At 35.5% G+C, this 19,254-nt stretch overlaps 1 protein-coding gene across 6 annotated transcripts in view; it reads left to right on the forward strand.

Moving 5' to 3' along the window:
- The window catches only part of Atac1 (Ada2a-containing complex component 1), a 479,870-nt gene extending 462,686 nt beyond the window's left edge, over positions 1-17,184 (forward strand). For all 6 annotated transcript variants that reach the window (XM_068376235.1, XM_068376218.1, XM_068376239.1 and 3 more), the window contains one exon: positions 16,555-17,184. In XM_068376235.1, the coding sequence (XP_068232336.1) occupies positions 16,555-16,746 (192 nt within the window). In that variant the 3' untranslated portion in view covers positions 16,747-17,184. The remainder of the gene's footprint in view (positions 1-16,554) is intronic.
- The last annotated feature ends 2,070 nt before the right edge of the window (positions 17,185-19,254 follow it).

The following is a 19,254-nucleotide window of genomic DNA, read 5'->3' on the forward strand; positions in this document are numbered from 1 at the left end:
TTACCTCCTTTCATGCCTTTCAATGCTTTCTTTATTTTTATTGTTCCTTTCGGTACCGGCTCAGGTGTTTCATTAAGGGGAATACCTTAACATCCTAAGATTTGCAGATGACTTTCTTCTATTTATTGAATCATGGAAGGAATTGCAAAAGATAATAGAAGATTTGAATAGAGAAAGCAGGAATGTAGGACCAAAAAATAATGTGAGAAAACTAAGATAATATTCAGTTATTTCTTATATCACTATTGTATAGTATTGTATAGAAATATTCTACCATTTTTATCACTCCATTTCTTTTGCTGATGTATCGATTTTCATCTATTGAAGCATATATCTATTGACACCCTGTTCCAATTCTTTTTTTTTTTTTTCATTAATTTGATGCCTTTCCCTTTGTTTGCTGTTTACAAATGTCTTATGCTTTTTCTTTGCTTATTGTTTTGGATAGTTCTGCCAAATCTATTTCATCTCACTTGGATATTACCTTTATTTCCAATGTTTCCCTTATTAGATTTTTTTGTGTGTGTGTGTGTGTGTGTGCTTTCTGATAGTTTTCCTTGATCTTGTTTAGAAAATTTTCTACCGAACTCTTGTGCTGATTTCAATACAAAATTTGTTAAATTACTATTCATTTCTTCTTTATTTGCTTCCATTTTCATGTAGCTAGCAATACCTATTTAGTATTGCTCAAGTAAACTCATCATATTTTTCTCTTATGACTGGGGTGTTTATTTTCTTTTTTTATTTGCTTTTTTCTTTGTTTCCTTCCTTAGATATAAACAAATTTTACTTCTCAAATCTATGGTCTCTTGACTTCAACTTCAGTAAGACTTTTACCTCTTTAACTAAATTAACTTTTTTTCCACCGAGAATAAAATCCATTTCGTTTTTCGTTTCTACATTTGGGCTTCTCCGTGTCCATTTTCTATGTTGTTTAAAAGAATTTTTTTTTTTATGATTTTAATTTAGTTTTTTAGCAAATTTTAAAAGGCTATCTCCTCTGTCTTTTCTTGTGCCTATTCCAAATTTGGCTACATCTGATTATCCTCTCATCTTATGACCTGCTTTACTTAAAAATCCCCCAAAACAAATGCAAATAGTCTTTCTCTTTTTTCGTCTGTTGTTGGTACATACGTTTGGATGATCTTCCTTTTATACTTTTGATTTAATTTGATCATCAATCAGGTAATTCCAACACTGATGCTATAACATTCTTTTATGTTACATGCACGATTTTTATTGATAAGAAAACCCACTCAATTTTCTTTGTTTCTTTAATGTCATCTAAAGCTAAAGATATGACCCATTTTTAACTCTACGTACTTCTAATTTCACTCACTCCTATTATATCCCAAATTATTTATTTCATTGACATTGTACTTTGTGAGTTTTCAATTTCCAAACGTGGCCTTTTCTACTCTATATATATATATATATATATATATATATATATATATATATATATATATATATATATATATATATATATATATATATATATATATATATATATATATATATATATATATATATATATATATATATATATATATATATATATATATATATATATATGGCCGTGCTAAGCGGTATATCTTAGCAATCCGTGTTTGCCAACAGTCCTATCATATCCCAATTTATTTATTTTAGATCTTCTAGCAAGATCTTTCCTAGACAGGGTCTTGACATTGTACTTTGGGAGGTTCAATTTCCAAAAGTGGCCTTTTCTATTCCATAAATGTATATTATATATATATATATATATATATATATATATATATATATATATATATATATATATATATATATATATATATATATATATATATATATATATATATATATATATATATATATATATATATATATGTCCTAATTCATGTATGTAGATGTGTTGTACGCCAAGGTAAAGGAACCCTTTAATCATGAGAATTCTACAAAAACCTATAACTCAGCATATTGTTGTGCAAGTTTTCTTTGGGTGCTCGAGTTGACAAGTTCCTCATCTAAGAGGGTAGCTGTGTACGGTGTACTTACTAACGAACCTTTTGCAATAAATGAAGAAAACCGATATTCCGATGTCTTATTATCCATCTACATGGATCATATTGGTGTCAGGTGTAAAAATATGTCTGTTTGTGTATGCTGTGAGTGAAGTTGTTCTTTGAGCTGGTGAAATAAAAGTTCAAGATGCCTAGATACACAAGGACTAACATAGCAGACGCTGTGACTGCAGGAGATGAAAACGAAGGTGCAGTGGGATATAGCGTTCCCGATGAAGAATATAGACAAGAAATTAGAACGCAAGAATTGGAAAATAAGTTAGAAAACTTAGAACAGTTAATGAACAGATTCTTGGTTGAACGAGAAGAGGAGTGGCGAGCAACTACACCATATCCGACGTACATAAACGAACTTCAAACGCACACAAGTGAAAGTACACATGCACCGCCGAGTGAAAATACGCAAATCGTAGTTCGAAAGTTGGCAGAACTCCAGGCAAATGTTACGCCTTTTGATGATCAGCGACCTAACAAAGGGTTTCAATCGATTGAAGTGTTTTTGAGAGACTTTGAAGTAACCACATATGGGTGGTCGGAAAGAGAAAAAGCTATTCAAGTAATTAGATTGCTGAAAGATGCTCCAGCAATGGAGGTAATATGTTGGCCACAAGACAGTTTAAAAAGTTATACTGAAATAAAACGACGTTTGATTGAGAAGTATGCCTTACCTGATGTGAGAAAGGGAGACATAAAAGAAAATTACAAACCCGAAATAAGGGAAGGTGAATCCGTTCTTAGTTTTGCAACTCGTATTTTTCGCGATTGCGATTCTTTTGCTACCTGGAGTGCCAATCTCCCAGAAGGGGATAAAAAAGCAATTGCCCATAAACATATTTGCAAATTAGTAAACCCATATGTGTGTGGTTATTTGTTCAATGACAATCCCTCGTTAGCAGATGCAGTGAGTGCAATACAAAACATTTTAGACAATTTGCCAGAAGAAAAAATGACTGGGAATAACTGGCCCGATTCCGAGAAGTTGACAGCCATGAGAGGCACTCGACCCCCGAAGAGGGGTAAAGGGGAACGCAGCCTTGCAATGCTAGCAGTGTGGGGGAGAGGGGCACCGACGAGTGGAGTGCCCCACCTAAGGATCCCCCCGCTGTCACACTTGTCAGGCCTACGGTCATCTATCTCGAGAGTGCACAGCAAAAAACGCCCATGGCGGGCGGGCTGTGGCACACATACACTTCCTCCCGCCCAACATCCGAGGAAAAGGAAACAGAGGAAGAGGGAGACGAGGGAGTTTGATGCCCCTCCCCCCGCATGACGTCACAAGCAGTAGCCGAGGAAGAGGTGATGTCGGACGTACAGAGCCGGCACTGGGACCTCCATCGGTACCCTCGACCACACCCCCGCAGCACTAGGGAGCAGCGGCATTACAGCTGAGGTCATTGGCCCTTGCCCCATATCTCGTAATGGCCGTCTAGGAATGTTAGCAGTTAGGATTGACCTGCAAGATAAATCCATTCGAGTGCTGATCGACACAGAAGCCAGCGTTTCAGTGATTGAAAAAAGATTCTCCTCAAACCTACTACTGTCAGCGGCATCCATCCTTCTTGACCCGCTTGGAGGAAATAAACTACACGTACACCATACAACATTCTTCAACTTTAAGGTGAGGCCTGTGAAGTTTACACATGATTTTTTTGTCTTGCCCACCTTGGGAATTCCAGGAATTGAGGCTATTTTAGTAATCTATTTTATCTCTAATAATCAAATATGCATTTTTGGGGGAAAAGATACAATAACAGTAAAAGCAGGAGGGTACATTTTGCCGATAGAAAGTCATGAGAGATTAAGTGCTTGTGTGAGCTCGGAGAGACATTTAAGTAAGGTAACAGCTGTACCCGAGAGAGGAGAAATGTTGTCTCCCCAGACACTTGTTTATTTAGACGATATCATAATTACAGGGAAAATGGCCGAAGAACATAATAATAATATTCGTAAAGTTTTAGAAGCATTGCGATGTATCCAACCCTGCCCCAGTAAAGTAGTGACTATTAGAGATTTCCTTAGGCCACGTAACTCTAAGGAAGTAGCTGGGTTCTTAGGGCTTGCTGGGTATTACCATAAATTCATAAGAGGTTTTGGAGAGATAGCGAGACCCTTAGATGCTTTATAGAAACAAAAAGTAAGAAAAGGGGGTGGAGAAGCAATGAATTACTCGCATATCCTAGATTTGATCGCCCATTTTCAGTGACAACAGATGCGAGTAGCGTAGCTATTGGTGGTGTAGTTCCTCAACGAGATGATAAAGGCAGAGAGCGACCCATTTGTTTTGCTTCCCGGTCATTAAAAGGGGCAGAAAAGAATTATAGTACATTTGATCGTGAGGGTTTCGCTATTCTTTGGGTTCTAGAGAGACATCGGTTCTTTTTATTAGGTCAGTCAATTGAATTGCAAAGTGATCATTGCCCCTTTCGTGATTTGTATTATAAAAATGATTTGACCTCCCAACAAGCGAGATGGATTGAGAGATTGTTAGAATTTAATATAAAGGGTTTTCACCATATCGAAGGTAAAGCTAACAAGGTAGCTGATGCTCTCTCTAGAGGTGCAGTAATAGGAGTAACAACTAGGGCACAAAAGAGGAACGAAGAACGTAACCAAAATATTGAAGACCCCCATCAAAATTGAGAAAATAGAGAACGGGATGTGAATTCTCCTGATGAGTAGTCAGAAGACAGGGGGAGAGAGAGAGAGAGAGAAAGAGAGAGAGAGAGAGATCTGAGCAGCGAAGGTGAATATATGTGAGTGGCCGAGGACATGACCAGGGGTGTCCAGAATGAATGAATGCCCTGATGATGCAGGTTTGATTGACTTGGGAGGTTGGGACATAGAGGAAGTCCGAGAGGGACAGAAAAAATTGGAATGGATGGAAAGAGTGCTAGCAGTGATTAAAGGGGAATCGGAGAGTTATCCGTCATTTCTGAATGTGCCTCGTGAGAATTTTTTGATAGAAAATTATATTTTAAATTGTGCTTACGAAAAGAGGGGATGGGAATTTTGTGCTCGGGTAGTTCTTCCTCCCTCTTTAATTAATCGAGTCATCCACATTGTACATGCAAGTCCGTATGCAGGGCATTTAGGGATTGATAGAACATAAGGAGAGCATGTGAATTTTTCTTTTGGTTGGGAATGAAATAATCTATAGAGAATTATATAAAAGGCTGTCATGCTTTTAACTGTTTCAAAGAACATAAAAACACTGTACCATAAGCCAGAAAGTGGCCTGTGATTCCTATTAAATTTTATAGGGTGCATATGGATGTGGTAGGACCAGTTCTTACTGGTTTAACACAACATAAGTATATGTGTATTTGTGTATGCATTTACTCGGTACAGTCATACTTACTCAATGTTGGATAGATCGGCAAATTCATTAGCCCAGGCGCTGTGCTCTTTCATTACTAGGTTTGGTTGCCCGAAAATTTTGATAATTGATAATGGTCTTGAGTTTATAAATAAGGTGGTGAAATCGGACATGAACTTGAAAATTGAACCCTTTTCAGTGACCACATATAGGCCTTCGGCAAATGGCTTATTGGAATCGCATAATAGGGAAGTAGTGCGGATTTTACGTTACTTAGTGGCTGATGACCCCCTTCATTGGCACGCCATGCTTCCTACAGCTGAGCTAGCTTAGAACATTGCATATAATGCTTTGCTCAGGGACACGCCTTTCTTTTTAGTATATGGACAGGATTCTGTGTTACCATATACGGTACTCATTAATTCGCAACAATTGTCAAATTATTCAACTGAGCAATACCGTGTATATTTATTAAATCTATTGAGGAGAGTAATGAATACCACTGTAAGGTTTTTGAAAAGATCTAATGAAAAACACAGCTCAAAGTATGATGGTCAGTTCAAAACCACACCGGTAAAAGTATTTGTGGGCGATCGTGTGTATTTGAAACGATTACAACCTAGGAAACACAAACTAGAGCCAGCGTATTTGGGTCCATACCTAGTAAAGAGGGTTAAATCTAACACAGTTGTGATACAAAGCATTATTAATGGCGCAGTGTCTGAACATCATCAGGCACACATACATGTGGTGCCTGAAGAGGTAGTTTTCAAAAGTGTTCCTCCTTACCCCCTGCATACGTGACATTCCTCGAGTTGATGAGTAGAATTTTTTTTTTCCCTTTGCTGTTGTTGTTTGAACACACCTCATTTCTTCTTTTGATTTATTTTGAATAAACTTAATGATAACAATGTGTTCTTATGTTGATGCTTAATCTATAAGTAAAATGTGGTAATTTTGCTGAGTGTGGAAATACGTATAACATTGCTGAGTGAACCTATAAACAATCTGAGGTTAAATAGGTCAGGCGGATGCTGTATTATTCATGTATTTATATGATTCCTGGTTGCTGGGGCCGGAGCGGTTCCCGAATGGCAAGTGGCTGCGGGATTAAAGTTCTGCCTGGAGGATAGGCAGTGTTAGAGAATGTGAAGATGTGAATACCTTATACTTAATGTTATAAGAGAAGGGCGGGAGGATGAATGATTTTTTTGGGAAAATGGCTAGTGGCCACCGGTTGAAAGTTGCAAGTGCAAGTGTAGTAGTGATTTAAATGAATGGTGAAACGGTGGTGGTGAGTTGTGTTGCAAAACTGTGCCGTAAACCCGGACAAGTAAAATCGAGGGATGAAGGAATATCTTTCCTAACCCTGTCCCGCCCAAAAAGCCCGTATTGCCTGCAACCAGAGGAAGGTTATTGATGAGGTTGTGTAAAATGATGTCGTTATGATTTTTTTTTCACTTTGGTATTCTGTATTTTAGTTGCAGAGGTCTTAAGATGAAATGGATGGAATTATTTATATTGTTTTGTGTACATTTTTTTTCATGTAATATTTAATTTTTTATTTCTTTTTGTGGAAGATGTGTTATTTTTTTGGGATATTTCTATTTACATATTTTATGTTGCATTTCTGTTTAGTACATGCCATGCCTATTCTGGGTCGGAGTGTCCTCATATATCATAGACTAGTGAGGGCAAGTGTACACCTCCTCCTGGAGTGAGGAGGTTGGGGGGGGGGGGGAGTAGTGTCCTAATTCATGTATGTAGATGTGTTGTACGTCAAGGTAAATGAACCCTTTAATCATGAGAATTCCACAAAAACCTATAACTCAGCATATTGTTTTACAAGATTGCATTTTGGTAGCGAAGGGAGTTTAGTTGCACTCGAATTGACAAGTCCCTCACCTGAGAGGGTAGCCGTGTACGGTGTACTGATGAACGAACCCTTTGTAATAAATGAAGAAAACCCATATTCCGATGTCTCATTATCCGTCTACATGGGTCATATATATATATATATATATATATATATATATATATATATATATATACATATATATATATATATATATATATATATATATGTATGTATACATATATATATATATATATATATATATATATATATACATACATACATATATATATATATATATATATATATATATATATATATATATATGTATACATATATATATATATATATATATATATATATATATATATATATATATATATATATATATATATATGTATATATATATATATATATATATATATACATATATATATATATATATATATATATATTATATATATATATGTGTGTGTGTGTGTCCTAATTCATGTATGTAGATGTGTTGTACGTCAAGGTAAATGAACCCTTTAATCATGAGAATTCCACAAAAACCTATAACTCAGCATATTGTTTTACAAGATTGCATTTTGGTAGCGAAGGGAGTTTAGTTGCACTCGAATTGACAAGTCCCTCACCTGAGAGGGTAGCCGTGTACGGTGTACTGATGAACGAACCCTTTGTAATAAATGAAGAGAACCCATATTCCGATGTCTCATTATCCGTCTACATGGGTCATATATATATATATATATATATATATATATATATATATATATATATATATATATATATATATATATATATGTATACATATATATATATATATATATTTATATATATATGTATACATATATATATATATATATATATGTATATATATATATATATATATATATATATATATATGTATATATATGGCCATGCTAGGCAGTATATCTTAGCAATCCATGTTTGCCAACAGTTATACTCATATAAGCAGATGAGCAACTTGGAGGAGAAATGAGAGCTTTGGATTTGGAGGAAATGCTCTCTAAATCTCAATGCAGTTACTGGCAGCATAGTTACGGATTTGGTTTAAAGCGACAGACAAACTGTTTCTTCACCTTTTACTCCTGCTCCCTGACGGTTGATCTGACGGGAATTAGTATGGACCGGCAGGGGTCACTTGCCTTAATTAGATAGGCACTGTGCATCACAAGGAACTGGCTATCCTTTGATGAATTGACCTAAGAATCATCTATTGATTTCGTTAGTCAGTGGAAAGAGAAGATAACAGAATGGCCCTCAGTACCGGGCGTAGCTGGGTGCTAAGAATCTCCCGGCTTATGAATACTAAAGGAAAATTGAAAATTGGTCATTGGAAAGTTAGAACCTTGAATCAGATTGGGAAGTTACAGCAAGTCGAGATTGAATTTATGAAATATAGTTTGGATATCTTAGTCCCAAGTGAAACACGTTGAAAGAGGATTGATAAGGAAACTTTAGACAAAGGCAATCAATATATATATATATATATATATATATATATATATATATATATGTATGTATATAATATATATATATATATATATATATATATATGTATATATATATTCAGGAAGAACAGATGGAGGTGGAAAGAGAAGGGGTAGGAATGATGATGACACTAAAAGCAGAAAAGGCATTAACTTAGTGGAGAGCTGTAAATAGTAGATTGTTACTTGCAAAGTTCAAATCAAAGCAGTGCAATATGAGTATTATAGTTTGCTATGCATCAACTAATGATTCCCACGAAGAAAGGAAAGATGGATACTATGAAGAAAAGCAGAATGTAATAGATGAGATCCCAGAGAGATATGAAAAGTGTGATGAAGGGATAGAGAATGTGATGTGTGTCTAGGGTCTTGGCGAAATTGCAAATGAAAATGGAGGACATCTCATAAGTTTCTGTTCAACAAACAGTCTTGTTATTGGAGATAGTCTTTTTCAGCACAAGGACATCTTCAAATATACATGGACTTCACCGTGTGTCAATTACAAAAATCAAATAGATCACATTGCCATTAACAAATAGAGGACTCTCAGAAAAATGTAAGAAGCTCTAGAGGTGCAGATATTGGTAGTGATCACCAGCTCCTCATTGCCACACTGAAATTAAAACTGAAGCAACTAACAGAAAGGTAGATAGAATACCTAGGTTTGGTACAGCTACGCTTCTAGAAGAAGAGCACAGAGAAACATTTGTAGTTGAATATAGGAATCGTTTGCAGTTACAAGGAGAAAGCTATGATATCAAATGATACCTGAGATACTATGAAAACGAGACAAAGACAGAAATTGATTGTTGAAAGTGTTCGAGGAAGTAATGAAAATTATAAGGTAAAGCACGCCAAATATCCCAGTATTGATAGTGAGTTTAAAAGAAGAGCCAGGAATGACTGGAAAGAATATTTAGACAGTAAAGCATATGATGCTGACAAAGCTATGAATTCAGGGAGTGACTGTGGTGTAAGAATCGCTCATAGAATTAATAATGAAATCTCTACTGGGCCAAAGAAGAAGAAGCATATACCCCTAAAAAAGAGAGATTGATCTGTAAAAACAACAGAAGATGAAGAAAGACAACGTTGGATGGAACACTTTAGTGAGGTTAGGAATAGGAGATACGAAGTGAATAATTTGATCAATGTACCTGAAGTGGATGAAGACCTTGATGTGCCCATGAATTAATTCACTGCGTTTGAAGTCGAAGCTATCATAAAAAAACTCAAGAGATGGAAAGCCCTGGACATGTGTCTCTTAATGTGTGGCAATTGAATAATAAGTGATAAGAGGCGGTGAATAAGATGACTTTTACATGGTAAGAGGATTTATTGCCTAAGTTAATTTTCACAGGAACATGAGCAGAAATCTTCTTCAAAGTGAATATAATAGAACTTTAAATCTTGGGAATTACGTAGCAGAAGAAATGTAAGACTCTCTCTGACTTTTAGATTACTGGAACAGTTTAACAATGAATCACCTGTAAATTACAGACACAATCGGGGAGAATTGACTTAGAGAAAGTTACTGTTAATCTTCCATCAGTAGAATAGCAATTTATCTCAAGTCCCAAATCTGACATGATAACTAAACATTACAATCTTACTTTCTATCCAAGTCAACCAATAGGGAGTTGCACACATGTCACTTGTCTCACGGTATAAGTCTAAGGCAAAAATTACTCCTAAGAACGAAGCCTAGTGGAGTGTCGTTTGTGTGTACTGATCGCTCGGCGGCGACGAGGGCACACGGCCAGGTTCCGCGCCCAACTCCCCTCACTCTACTTTCAAGGGTGAGTTTTTATAGCACCAGCCTCTATGGGGATCAGGTGCTTCCTCCAGGAGATCGGCAGTAGCCTTTTACTATGTGACATCTGCGATCTAGGTTGCCCCACCTCAAACCCCCCAGTGCTTTTCCAGCCTACCTCATGCTTTGACCTAGGAGGTAAAAGAATGACAACAGTATACATTCAACATACATGGTGCAACTCTTTCTTCAGATCCGGTAGCTTGTGACAGTATTTAGTTGGAACTGTTTTCCACAATACCCAAATAAATTAAAATACTCTTTGTCGTGTAACATACGATGGAATAACTGTTGAGATGATACTGGCTGAAAATGAAGTAACCCCCAGAATACTTACAAGATTATTTTGTAGAATGTGACATAAAGAGGCAAAACCTGATGAATGGGAGTTAAGAGTGTTGGTGAAAAGGGCAAAAAAAGGGAGACCTAGCTGATAGCAATAATTACAGAGGCATGAAACTTTTGTCATTAGTTACGAAAATGCATAGTATGCTTATTCTAAAGAGATTGATGAAAAGCTAAGAGATAAACAAGCAGGATTTTGAAAAGGTAGAAGTTGCCCTGACCAAATTTTAATTTTGAGACGTCCAGCAATGCTTAAAATATAAAATTCCACTTTTGATGTCATTTGTGGACTATGAAAAAGCCTTTGATAGTGTGCACTGGCCAGTTTTGGGGAGAGTCCTGCGTTATTATGGAATTCTTCTTGAATATGTGAATTTGATTCTGTTCATGAGCACAGCAAGTTCAAAGTTAATGTCAATGGACTCCTATCAAATGAATTTCCTGCGAACAGTGGGCTACTCCAAGATAATGTGTTGTCACCTATGTTGTTTATCCTCCTTATGGATGGATTTTGTAATGCGTAGAACAATTGGAGATGGTGAAGAAGGATTGGACTGGATTGGTGATAGGAAATTAGCAGACCTAGATAATGCTGATGGTGAAGAAGGATTGGACTGGATTGGTGATAGGAAATTAGCAGACCTAGATAATGCTGATGATGCTGTCCTTATTAACAGAACACCACAGGATTTGCAATGCTTACTCACCAGAATGCATGAAATATCACACGAGGTTGGGCTCAAGATAAATAGAAGAAAGACAGAATTGATGAGAACAGACTATACAATGTAAGATATCTTTGGAATTTAGGAATTATGATCTCCAATACAGGGTCTTTAGAATTAGAGTTTAATAAAAGATTGAAAAAAAGCAAATCAGACAATGGGTAGGTTAAGTAAAATTTGGAAATTAAATCGTCTGAAATTTATATAAAAATCAGACTATACATCAGTTTAGTGTGATCAGTGTTACTATATGGACAGAGTCATGATATGACAATGAAACAATCTCTAATAGATTTAGTATATTTGAGAACAAAGCCCTCAGAAGGATATTGGGAGTTAAAGGGCAGGACAGAATTAGATGAAACTATAAGAGAGATTACTCGAGTGTCAGATATGGATGAGATCATGATGAGTGGTAGATGGAGATGGTTTGGCCATATTCTTCGCACTTCCCAAGAGAAAGTAGTCGGCCAAACGTTCAGCTGGGCTCCACAAGGCACTAGATGAGTTGGAGGAGCCAGGCTTACATTGCTGAGGACTATGAAGCGTGAAGTAGATAATGATGAATGGAGAGGGATGGACTTAAAAGCTCAAGATAGAGACGACTGTCGAAATCTAACCGAGGCCCTTTGCATCAGTGGGTGGGGGAGGAGATGATGATGAAAATGATATATATATATATATATATATATATATATATATATATATATATATATATATATATATATATATATATATATATATATATATATATAAACATATGTATATATATATATATATATATATATATATATATATATATATATATATATATTCATATACTATATATATATATATATATATATATATATATATATATATATATATATATATATATATATATATATATATATATATATATATATATTTATATATATATATATCTATATATATATATATATATATATATATATATATATACGGTATATATATATATATATATATATATATATATATATATATATATATATATATATATATATATATGTGTGTGTGTGTGTGTGTGTGTGTGGAATAGAAGAGGCGACTTTTGGAAATTGAACCTCGCAAAGGCATTTTAAAAACCTTGATTTATTATGATCAGTGTAGTGTTATTGAGCCTTTGGAGTATTCTGTTTGTGAGGTTTCCATCCTCATACCAGATCACCATAGTTTAAAACCAATGACAAATAACATGATTATCAGTGAAAACGTCAGTTAAATGTCTTCTGTAAACTAGAAATTGGTTTAAAAAAAAGCCATAAAAACTTCAAAGATAATATTGGAAATAAAAAAACAAGTGATAGGCTTAGAAAATTGATAGCCCTAACTTGACCGATATCAGTATGAGTTATAGCAAAGAATTAACATCGTTAGTATGTTCTTGGTAAATTATTCAAGTAAGCCTACCGGTATTTTTTGCCAGTCATTGTGTACAAATCGTAATTGGTCACATAAAAATCGTCCACTAACATGATTTTCTTATTTCTACAATCTGCTGTCGGATGCCAGGAAATCGTATTTTAGGGTGTTTCTTCGTAAAAAATGATTTCTAGGGGAGTCCTTCCCTACCCCTTACCGTCAGTGCATTTTCAAAATTTCGCCTCCCCCCCACCTGAAAAAACGCTCCTGCGGCCCTGCCATGTGCGTGGTTTCACCAGGGAAGTAAAACTTTTTCCATCTATAAGTACCAAAGGAGAGCGCTCAGATGATCATCGTTGTGAGGACTAGGTTCCTCATGAAGCACGTGTCCCAGGTGACGAACAGGGTATTCGTGCAAGTGGGGACTAGTCGTGTTCCTGGGGACTCGTGATCTGGTCCCTTTCTAGGTCTAGCCTTTGGAATTTATCATAGAGCAGCTCTTTTGTGAGAGTCTAAAATCGTGGAAACTCAGATGACCTCTGATCCTTTGGTGACCGTGCTCATGATTCATGTTCTTTACGGTAGCTCTTATTTGCCTATTTAGCTCATCAGGGGTGAAGTGATCTTTGGAGTCAATGAATGCTTCTGACGATCAGCCTTCCTTGAGCTCACGTGGGGAAAGCTTTTGTAGTTTGTCCAAGGAACGATCAGCACCAGAGGTCTTTGGATCAGCTTTCTTTGTTCATCTGCTTGTTCCTCAGAATGGGTATGGAGTTCCGAAATATCCAAAAAGCATCCTCGAGAAAGAGAGGGACTAGAGTGTAGCTTGTCATCTTGACCAGTATCCCCCTTAGTAAGTGAGACTTGCTACTTGAGGGGGGGGGGGAGACAGCGCTTCTCCTCCTATGAAACCACGAAAATGAACCTGGAATTGTCTCAAGAAATTTCTCCAGAATCAGTGTGCTTTGGTCTCTTTTCTTCCTGACAACAGGCAGCTACTCAGCATGGAAAGAAGAGGGTCCAAGATTACACAAAGCAGTTGATGGGAGAGACCATACTTTTCCTTCATCAAGACTGAGGATTTAGCAGCAGTCAGAGGCACTGCAAGCAACAGCTGCTTGTGTGCACCATTTGCAATGAACACATCCAGGGGCATCACTTCACCACCTTCCTCTGCTCTAGTTGTGCAATCTGGTGGCTATTAGCATTTCCAGGAGCTTCTCTGCCAAAGGGACACCATTAAGGCTAAAGGCGGGCCATAGCACACCCAGGTTTAAGTCCTTGTGACAGTCCTCAACGAATACACCAGAGGAAGAACTTTTGGGGAGAGGCAGAGGTTATTACCTTGGCTAGAGAAAGGTAATACTGTACTGTACTCATGTCATGCTAAAAGAAATCCTGAGGGAATGACAGCAGTCTCCTTTTTACTTCTTCTGATGAACACCACTTTGGAAGATGAAGACGAGCATGCAGCAGCCTTTGAACCCGTAGAAGGGAGGAAGGAGCCAGAGAGCTTCGTGGATATCAGCTTGAGAATACCCAAAGCTGAGTTTGAAGAATCCCTCTTTGACTTTTTTCCTCTTAGCAAACCTGGACCACTGCAGCGGAGGCCATTCCTTACGCTCAAAACAAGGGGATTCCTGCAAACAGGACTGCCTCTTGTAGCAGCTACAAAATTGATGGTGGTCGACTTCAAGCTTACCCATATACTGGCCAAAGCCCTTATTGCTGACATCATCAACAACAGCAATCAAAGTATACAGTCTATAGAGAGAAAGCAGACAGATTAGAAATTTTCAACAGGAGCCTCAGAAAATGCATCTGTACTCTTCGGGCAACCAAAGTCAAAGTGAAGGTTAATGCTACCTGTCGGTTGGGCAGGGCTTTCCCGCCACCCAACACTTAGCTGTGTTTACCTCATGAAAATTTTAACGGCCATTTTGCAGCTTCACTTAAGTCATTCTCCTATTAAAGGTCGAAGGTTTGTATTACTTGTAATTATAAGAACAAATACTCTTAAAACCATTATGGAACAGGTTTCCTTAAAAACTAATACTGTTCGTGATATAACAAAGTTTAGGCTCGAATTACCCCTCCCTCATCAACTAATATCAATTATATTATAAACCTTCCATAAAAAATGATCTGTGATCTGATGAAAATTGTAAAAGACAAACATATTTGTGCAGGTAAAATGCTTACCATTAGAGGTATAGTACATGAATTATACTATACATACCAACTACTATCTTGTTTCATCCAGATTTCACACTTGTACCCCCTTCTTGATAATGATCTCTTGTAACTTCGTCAGGAAAACGTCTGCTGCCTTGGTATCTGCCATTGATGTTTCACCAATCATCTTGAAATTTTCAATGAAAAATTCTGCATAAAATTATCAAACCATCCCTTATTAGGTTGAGAAAGTATAGGCGGCATAGCTGAGGGGTTTCACTGATGATTTGTGCAGGTTCCCTGGCCGTACCTGTACTGTACTGGACTTGAAATGTCGGAAGAAAGTCTTGGCCTTTTCCCATTTAAGGTCAGGAGTCCTTTGCTAAGCCTTTGCATTTCTGGTTCTCAATCAAAGTGATCAAGTTCTTCATTCTCTATCTTAATAATTGTTGTGTTCCTCGCCATTGCTACAAGCTTAGCACTCTACTGAGCACTTGCACTTACAGTAGCCCCAATGTTTGGCTCAATTTTCTTTATGCACTGCACAGTATTGTTGTTTACATGCAACATTTAACCTACATCAGCCAAAAACATACATTCCCGATAATTATTAAGGGCTTCCACCTATTGTTTCCTGGTTACTACATTTCTCTTTTGCTTGGGAATAGGCCTGGTGGATGATGATCTTTTAGGGGCTATGGGAAAAGTTGAACACATTGATAAAGGGATGGTAAGCTCGCAAGATGTTAACACTTTGGTGGTTAAAGATAGACTGAGACAAAGTGAAAGTGGCATTCTGTAGGGTAGTTAAGCAAAACAAGAACATAGGGAAGTGCAACAAACATTAAAGATGGGAAGTGCAATGATTAAAGTTGATAGAATATTCATAAAAAAGCCTAATCTATTACTCTGATAATTATAGCATCGGCCACTCTCAGCAATTAGTCAGATCTGTTAAACATAAAGCCGAAACTGGTAAGGTCTAACTGTAACTTTTGGTCCTTATATATAAATATATATATATTTTTTTTTCTTTTTGCTTATGATGAAGATACTTTATTCATATACTCATATGCTTGTGTGTGTATGTGCAAGAAAATGGTGGGTTTGTGTGAAGCATAAATGTTATGTATTATTTTTCTACTCGCTTTTATAAAATCTAATTGTATGAATATTTCACAATTTGCTTTTTCTTTTGGTCAAGGAAAAGGTCATGTTTCTGATAGGTCATATATTCTTATGGAAAATGTCTATATCAGTATTGTAGTATGTTAATCTAAGTTATGTCAACTATAATGTATAATCCTGTTACTAGGATAGCATCATGAAGACAATTCAATAAAAATATATATATTTTTTTTTCAGTGTGACAGGTGTGGTGAGGAGCCAATCACTGGAACTCGATGGCACTGTTTAGAATGCCCGGCTTCGTCGAGTCTAGATCTTTGTGAAAGATGTGTAAAGGCTGATTTTTCTACAGAGATACACCAATCTTCACATGTTTTACAGCCTGTTAAAGCTTTATGTATAAGAGATACTATGGCAGGGTCACTTTAGAATTGGACTCAAATGAAAGGTTGTACCTGTATGAAATTCAAAAAGATTTAACTGCCTTAGTTTCTTGTGACCTTCTGGTGATAAATCAAACTTTTTTGTATCATATTGAATATAAGTGTACATTTATTAACTGATTAATAGGGCCAATGATAACAGAAATAAGCCATTTGTGCTTTTTGAAAAAATCATAAAAATCTATATATACTTTGTTGCTCTTAATTCAACAAACTTGACATCTGCTTGAATTATGTAAACCTTCCTGATAACTCAACTTCCAAAGTGTGAAACAAACTAGTAAGTCCAGATTTGTCAACCTTATCTGAATTTTTTACTGGAGATTATAAGAAAAGGCTGGAGATTTAAAAAAAAAAAAGTGGGAGATTCAGAAACCCAAGGTAGAATGTCATATTTTAATAAAATTCATTAATTAATTCTCAATATATTGAGTTTTATTTATCATCTAAGAACATAAATACATAATTTCGTAAATAAACACCAAAATTAAAGAAAAATACAGATGTATATCCATATGGCAAAATGGCTGTATTTATAGCCTGTTGTACATATAATTGCATTGTATTTTATGGGTAGAATATGACAGTGATATCATTTTTTAATATTATGCTCAGTTATGCATATGTTGCGTACTTAGCTTTTACAAGTAATTCACTGTTTAGTTTATACTCATAGAAAGCCTTAAAGGCAAACTATCTGTTTTACTGGCTATGAGTGATTCCAGTTACCTTTCAGTATTAAGACTGGCTCTCTGAGAGGTGGCGTTCTTATTGATAACACTGAACAATTGTGTTTCACTAGATATGTAACATACAGAACCTCTGCCCACATCACCTAGAAGTAGAATAGAAAAGTAGAAATTGCATTTTCACCTTTTTATTACCATTTTAATATGATTTCCTTCCTCCCTTTATATAATATCGTATCACGACAATACTCATTCTTTTCATAAGCCTAAAAAAATGCGAAGAAAAAGAAAAAATATTACGTATACCTCTGTCTTCCCTCCGTTTCCTTTTATTGTAATTTTTTTTTATTTTTTTTTTCATTTTCTTTCCTTTTTTTAACCCATCATTTCAGCCTAGGCTTTTTAACCACAAAAAAAGATATTTCGGCGCCAGCTGGTTCCCACTATCCTTACACTAGATAGCTTCTTCCCTCCCACACCATACACATCCCCTTTTTTTGGGTTGAAAATATAATTGTGTTGTGCATTTTTATTAAAATATTCCAGGAAATAATTACATGTACTGAAAAATAACCATTACGGACAATTACAAACTTAAACAAACAAAGTGTAAGAGATTTTATCTAAAAGCGGGAGAATCGAGTGCCAATGCGAAATGAGGGAGGAATTATAAAAATGAGAGACTCCAGCAAGATGTGGGAGGGTTGGTAGGTCTAAAGTGCTGTGCTGTCAACGGAATGAAGCAATCGTTGAAGAAGGGCTAGGGGTGCCCTGCTATTCAAAAATGTAATAGTTAAACCAATCCACAAAAGATAAATAACAGGTTTTCTTCTCTTTGACCTATTACAGTACAGTACACTCATAGAATAGCTGAATTGGGAACTAAGTATTTTCTGATTTTACACCTGTAATAACTGATATGTAATTATCTAAAGAATTTAATTCCAGAAATGTAATTATCAATCTGCCCACATATGCCACAGTATTAGATATCAGCACTGGGAACTTTGATTCCTGCTACAACACCGGGGCCTTTTAGCTGTAACACGGATGCCTCCAGAATCTTGTCGTCAAGCAAAGGGGCAATATGTGCCTGTATTCACTTGTTTCTTATGTTCTTATTTTGTCTTTCAGCCTTAATTGCTTAAATTTGGTGTGCTTTGATATTATGTTAGTTCAAAAGAGTTATCAGGTATATATCATAAAGTTACTAAAGCACTATTACATCAGGTGTAAATCTGATAGACCTTTATCAACAACTTTGGATCCTTGTGCCAGATATCTACATAAGACGAGATTAGATTATGAAATTTAGCCCCAGAAGGCATGCACTTGAACTGGTTAGATCACTCAGCGGTTTCATTTATATTTAAGCTGTGAAACGATGTAAAATATTAGAAATTTATTTGAAAATTAGATTCACACATCATGGAGTAGCCTATCATTCACACATTTAGAAAATGAAGAACTTAGGAAAAAACAAGAAATTTAAATGTTTTAATTTCTTTTAGAAGTGGTATATCCGCTACAGATTTACGTACAGTATTTATGGATGTGTGTGTATGCCTATATATATATATATATATATATATATATATATATATATATATATATATATATATATATATACACACATATATATATATATATATATATATATGTATATATATATATATATATATATATATATATATATATTATATATATATATATATATAAATATATATATATATATATATATATATATATATATATATATTATATATATATATATATATATATATATATATATATGAAGAACTTTT

Source organism: Palaemon carinicauda, chromosome 1, assembly GCF_036898095.1.
Source record: "Palaemon carinicauda isolate YSFRI2023 chromosome 1, ASM3689809v2, whole genome shotgun sequence".
Taxonomy (NCBI): domain Eukaryota; kingdom Metazoa; phylum Arthropoda; class Malacostraca; order Decapoda; family Palaemonidae; genus Palaemon; species Palaemon carinicauda.